The sequence below is a fragment of the Arachis hypogaea genome, chromosome 9 (genome assembly GCF_003086295.3).
Source record: "Arachis hypogaea cultivar Tifrunner chromosome 9, arahy.Tifrunner.gnm2.J5K5, whole genome shotgun sequence".
NCBI classification, from domain to species: Eukaryota; Viridiplantae; Streptophyta; class Magnoliopsida; order Fabales; family Fabaceae; genus Arachis; species Arachis hypogaea.
The window spans coordinates 10,479,817-10,486,099 of NC_092044.1; the positions used below are offsets into that span (position 1 = coordinate 10,479,817).

Below are 6,283 nucleotides of genomic sequence, written 5' to 3' on the forward strand. Positions count from 1 at the left end.
TATAGTAGTTTCTGTTCAAAGCCATCTTCTACGTAAACCGCGGCTGCCAATAAACGTGCTCCTTTAAATCATTACTGCCAGTAGCGGTTTATATAGTAATATGAAAAATTGTATTTTGCTATTGACATTTGAAAAGTTGTATTTGAATAAATATGTTCTTCAAAGAATTTATTTCAATGAATTGCTCTAATTTTTATAAAGCATTCCAACATGAAATTTGAATACTTGACACTCGGTAGGATTGAGACAGGATGAGCCATTTTCACTCCTTCATGTTTGGAATAATTATTAATTATTTCAAAAGGCTAAATTTCTAAGACAAGTACTATATTTTTTCTGAAACTGACTATACTTTTATAATTCAAAGAGAAAAAATTTTAAATATAAAAGTATCATTTTTATTTCTAATCTTTGGAATAGTTCTATTTATATTCCTAACATTTAAGTTGTCTTATTTATATTTCTAACGTTTATAAAAAGAATTCAATATTATCCTGCTATCAATTACACATCATGAACTTTAGTTGGAGTTCTAAAAATCTCCTATTGAAGTTAGAATACATATGTCTGATACAGAATCGATGATCCACTCTAGATAATAACTCATCAAAAATTGAAACAAATTCCTACAACATTTACATAATTCACTTTTTTAGGGACATAATTGAACCTGAACACAAATAGTGGGTACAATATTAAAATCGAACACATTCAAGTGAGACCTAATTAAGATGAATACATTTAAGTGAAAATAATTAAAAAATACAATCTGATTTGTTAGTATAATTAACGGCAAGATAACATTGAATTACTATTATAAACATTAAGAATACAAATAAAACGATTTAAATGTTAGGAATATAAATAGAACTTACTCTAAACGTTGAGGACAAAAACGATACTTTATTCGATAAAATGTTAACATAACTATTATATTTATTCGTAGGATCCATTGAAATTAAATTTCTTTCAATTCTATAATTAATAATCCTGTGATAAAATCATTTAAATAAAAACATTGTTCATCTCGAAAATAATAATTAAAATTTGAAATGTTAAAATAATCTAAGGTGACTTTGAATGAGGAAAACTAAAGATACTTTGTTATAATTTAATCACCATTGATCATCACTTTTATGCATAGTTGTCAAAATCGAATCGATAATCGAACCAGTCAGACTATTGGATCACTGGATCACTAATTCAATCGGCAAATCACTCGTTCAACGGGTTAACCCGATCCCACATAAGTAAAACATATAAAATAACTAAAAGCTTAAAAATTAACATTTAAAAAACATATCTCCAATAACATTTTAATAAATATTAAGTCTCAAATCCTAAAAATAAGTAATATGAAAATAAACATAAAATTTTTTAGTACTATTACATAAACAACTCAATTTAACACAATAAAAATAACAATTCATGGATTATATCCAAGGAGTAACTTCAAAGTTTGGATATCTTTCTTTATCTGACAAATCTGAAGCTACATTCTGATTGGTTTCATTCAGATTTATATTTTTCACAAAATTATTATTAGCTTCATCATCATCTCGATAATCTTCCAAATTCAACTGATCTAACATTTTAATAATGTTTCACAAATCATAATCAATAATAAGGCAAAACATTTGGTTAAAACATTACAAAATCATCCCTAACAAAAACATACCCAAATCATCTAAAGCTGATTGAAGAGACATATTTGCAAGATCATTCCGTAAAGCATCAACTTCTTCAGGAGTTGAAAATGGTGGTGAATCTTCCATTATCCATTTTGAATGATCCTCAAATGCATCACGACAAATAGGATCATAACTTTTCTTTCTCATTCGGTTCCTATATTACCAATTAACTTGATTATTCTTATTATGACTAAAAATTTAAAATAATGCCTTCAAGAAAGAATAATAAAAAGTACCTTTGTTGTAGCCTTAAGTTGTAATGAACATAAACAAGATCATTAAGCTTTTGATGCTCCAACCGATTCCTTTTCTTTGAGTGAATGTGTTAAAAAATGCTTCAGTTATGCTCACAACCTGAAGAACTACAAGTTTGACTCAAAACACGAATTGCTAACTTTTGCAAGTTTGGTGCTCCACATCCATAAGATTCCCACCATTGATCATAACATAAAAAGAAAATACTATATCACAATCATAAAAAATCAACTCATAAACATATCACAATCATAAAAGACTAATTTTAATAAAAAATTTATCAGGCATCACTGTACTTCGCTCACGTATTGCAGACTGTCTTCCAAAGTCTCCAGCAGCATTCTTAAAGATTCTCATCTCACTTGTCAATTTAGAATTCAAATCTGCATCACCGTAAGCATATCTCTCAAAGACATCTAGTAGGCCAAAAGTTGTTTGCTTGTGCTTTTCAAATTCTCCAGCGTTAAATCAAAAAGCTAGATTTAACCAATAACCAGCTGTAGGAAGGTTTTTTCGAAGTTGTGAATCCCAACGTGTATCTAAAATTTTCAAATAAGGATCAACAACCCTCTTTCTTTTTTTGAAACCTCTTCAGCATCTCTTCCCTAGCCTTATAAATAGCTTGATAAAGGAAACCCATTACAGCTCTATCTTCATTATCCACAATACGCAATACACGAACAAGTGGCTCAGTAAGCTTAACAATATAAGTGCATTGATTCCAAAATTTAGAATCTAAGACTTGATCCACAAACTTTTTAGCTTTGGCTTCTTTAGAGTAAGCTGAGCTTGTCCATTCTCTAGATGTCACCATAGCTCTCAATGCATCCTTTTGAGCCAAAATACTTTGCAAACCAATGAAATTAGTGGCAAACTGAGTTGGAACTGGAAGAAGTATTTCTCATCTGCCTGTGAACTTTCTCATCAAGTACAAGGGAAGGCAATGATTATAGATATATATACTTTGTAATCATTGAAGCTTGTGACACAATTTCACTCACTTCCTCTAACTTCCCAATATCCTGCAACATCAGATTAACACAATGTGCTGCACAAGGAGACCAATACAATCTAGGAAACTCCAATTCCAACAACCTTCCAGTATCAACATAATTTGCAGCATTATCCATCATTACATGTACAACATTCTCAAGACCAACAAATAACACAACATCCCTAAGCAACTTAAACAAAGCTTCAGCAGTTTTTGAGACATGAGAAGCATCAACTGACTTTAGCAAAACAGTTCCTTTAGGGCAATAAACCAAGTAATTAATTAAAGTACGCCTACAATGATTAGTTTATCCATCGGCCATGATAGTACATCCGGTTTGTTTCCAAATCTCACGATAATCTTTAATCATCTTCTTTACATCTTCAACCAATTTACTCAACAAATATCCAGGAACTCTTCCATAATTTGGCCCTTTATACCCTGCACCCATGTTTGCAATAGCATCGATCATCGGCTGATAATAAGCTAAATTAACTGCATTTAACGGCACAGAGGTATCCATCATCCATCTTGCAATGGGAATATCACACTTCTCCACAATTTCTTTGCTTTGGAGAATACTTTTGATAGTTGGTTGAGCTCCAAGTGCTACTGCCGATGGAAAAAAAGATTGTAATACCTTGAGTTGTTTTTCTTTTCTAGAGCTAGGTGTTGGAAGTCTTGATTTTTGTTGTTGTCGCATCTCATTACGTTCAATCTCATCAAATTCTCTTTCAACTTCATCACAAACATTATAACTTTCTGCATATTCTTCTTGAGTTTTCCTTTTCTTGGTTCGAAGATCTTCAATGTTTTGATTAAATTGGTGTCTCACCACAGCTGGCACCTTTTGACATGCCTCAATATCTTGGCCTTTTCCAGACAAATAATGGTTAACCCTATTAATTCCTCCACCCCTAATACACTTCTCGCAATAAATACATAACAGAACAGTTTTTTCTTTACCCACAACATGTTTACAATGGCCCCACGCAGGATCAGTTTTTCCCAGTGTTATCAGAATCGAGCCGAACCACCCGGTAGGACTGAAAACCCGATGAACCCGTGACAGAGCCGGTCCAGGTGAAATTGTTGACCGGATAAGGAAGCGAACCGAAAAAACTCAGTTTGATCGGCCGAGTTTCATCAAAACTGGTGAACCGGCCGATTTCATTTAACCCAAACCGGTTTGAACTCTTTTTTTTTTTCTTCACTTGAAACGACATCGTTTCAATTAAAATAAAAAAACAAAAACAAAAACTAAACTGAGCTGAAAGTAAGAAACCCTAGCTCGAGCCTCCATCCTCTTTCCCTATTTCCCAAACCCATTCCCTTTTGCCCATGAGAAAGACCACCTGAGAGCTGAGAGTCTAAGACAGAGAGTATGAGAGAGTGAGAGAGACCCGTTCAGCCAGCGCCACCTCACCCGGCTCACCGTGCTTGCAGTCTCACAACCGCACCACCCACCACAGCTAGCGCCACCCCCATCGAAGATTTGAATGTCGTCGCCACCTGTGTGTCCATCGCCACAGCCTACTGCTAATGCTCGTCGCCTCCTGCTATTGCTACTGCTCGTCACCTCCGGTTTCCCTATTCTTTGTCGGCGGTGCATCAGCCAGAGCCAGGTATGTATTTTTATTTTTTTTAAGTTATTCAGTATTTCAAATTTTCAATAATTTAGTATTTTAGTTAGAATTAATTGATTAATGATGTTGATTATGAATTTTTGTTAGAATTTAGATTGTTGATTATTCAATTTTTTGTAACATATTGTTGTTATATATATTGATTATCTATGTTGATTTCTATTTGATTTCTCTTGATTGTTGATTTATGTTTGATTTCTGTTCAGTTTGTTGATTATCTATTGTTGTTAGATTATTTATTGTTGATTATCTGTTATATATGTTGGTTGCTATTGTATATTATTCTTAGTAGTTAGTAGATTGTTGTTGTATATTATTCCTAGAGATTAGTCATTTAGTCTTGGTTGATTAGGAATTTAGAATGGTTTCATCAAATACACCATCAGAAACACCAACTTCCCAGGAAAAAGGATCAACTCCTGATGCAATAATTGGAACCCAAAAAATAGTAACAGAGGAAAAATTGATCCTGCGTGGGGCCATTATAAACAAGTTACGGATAAAGAAAAAATTGTTCTATTATGTATTTATTGTGAGAAGCTTTTTAGGGGTGGAGGAATTAATAGTGTTAAGCATCATTTGGCTGGAAAAGGCAGAGATATTGAGGCATGTTGAAAGGTGCCAGCTGTAGTGAAATGCCAATTTAATCAAAACATTGAAGATCTTCGAACCAAGAAAAGGAAAACTCAAGAAGAATATGCAGAAAGTTATAATACTTGTGATGAAGTTGAAAAGGAATTTGATGAGATTGAATGTAATGAGATGTGACAGCAACAAAAATCAAGGTTCTCAACACCTAGCTCTAGAAAAGGAAAACAACTCAATGGATTACAATCTTTTTTTCCATCGGCAGCAACACCTGGAGCTCAACCAACTATCAAAAGTGTTCTCCAAAGCAAAGAAATTGTGGAGAAGTGTGATATTGCTATTGCAAGATGGATGATGGATGCCTCTGTGCCATTTAATGTGGTTAATTGACTTAATTCAGCTTATTATTAACCGATGATTGATGCTATTGCAAACATGGGTGTAAGGTATAAAGGGCCAAATTATGGAAGAGTTCGCAGATATTTGCTGAGTAAATTGGTTGAAGATTATCGTGAGATTTGGAAACAAACTGGATGTACTATCATGGCCGTTGGATGGATTGATCGTTGTAGGCATACTTTAATTAATATCTTGGTTTATTGCCCTAAAGGAACTATTTTTCTAAAGTCAGTTAATGCTTCTCATGTCTCAAAAACTACTGAAGCTTTGTTTAAGTTTCTTAGGGATGTTGTGTTATTTGTTGGTCCTGAGAATGTTGTACTTGTAGTGACGGATAATGCTGCAAATTACGTTGTTGCTGGAAGGTTGTTGGAATCGGAGTTTCCTAGATTGTATTGGTCTCCTTGTGCAGCACATTATGTTAATCTGATGTTGCGGATATTGGGAAGTTAGAAGAAGTGAGTGAAACCGTGTCACAAGCTTCAATGATTATGAAGTATATCTATAATAATTGCATCCCTTGTATTTAATGAGAAAGTTCACAGGCGGATGAGAAATCCTTCGTCTAGCTCCAACTTGGTTTGCCTCTAATTTCAGTGCTTTAGAAAGTATTTTGGCTCAAAAGGATACATTGAGAGCTATGGTGACATCTAGAGAATGGACAAGCTCAGCTTACTCTAAAGAAGCAAAAGCTAAAAAGTTTGTGGATC

The 6,283-nt window shown here is 33.6% G+C and overlaps 1 protein-coding gene across 1 annotated transcript; it reads right to left on the reverse strand.

Annotated features, from left to right (window-relative positions):
• Nucleotides 1-1,433: 1,433 nt before the first annotated feature.
• On the reverse strand, nucleotides 1,434-4,552 carry LOC112708853 (uncharacterized). Its single transcript, XM_025760783.1, has 6 exons — nucleotides 4,376-4,552; nucleotides 3,295-3,865; nucleotides 2,910-3,195; nucleotides 2,534-2,791; nucleotides 1,679-1,845; nucleotides 1,434-1,585 (listed from the first exon to the last, which is right to left on the reverse strand). Exons 1-6 carry the CDS (start codon nucleotides 4,550-4,552, stop codon nucleotides 1,434-1,436), a joined length of 1,611 nt encoding a protein of 536 aa, XP_025616568.1.
• Nucleotides 4,553-6,283: the final 1,731 nt, after the last annotated feature.

What these genes read in the sequence shown, in the direction of transcription:
- LOC112708853 (XM_025760783.1), bottom strand. Translation starts at nt 4,552, where the DNA reads ATGCACCGCCGACAAAGAATAGGGAAACCGGAGGTGACGAGCAGTAGC. An exon ending in GAAGATGATTAAAGATTATC is followed by an intron (nt 3,196 to 3,294) that starts GTGAGATTTGGA and finishes ATTGCCCTAAAG; the next exon opens with GAACTGTTTTGCTAAAGTCA. An exon ending in CAAGCTTCAATGATTACAAA is followed by an intron (nt 2,792 to 2,909) that starts GTATATATATCT and finishes TGGTTTGCAAAG; the next exon opens with TATTTTGGCTCAAAAGGATG.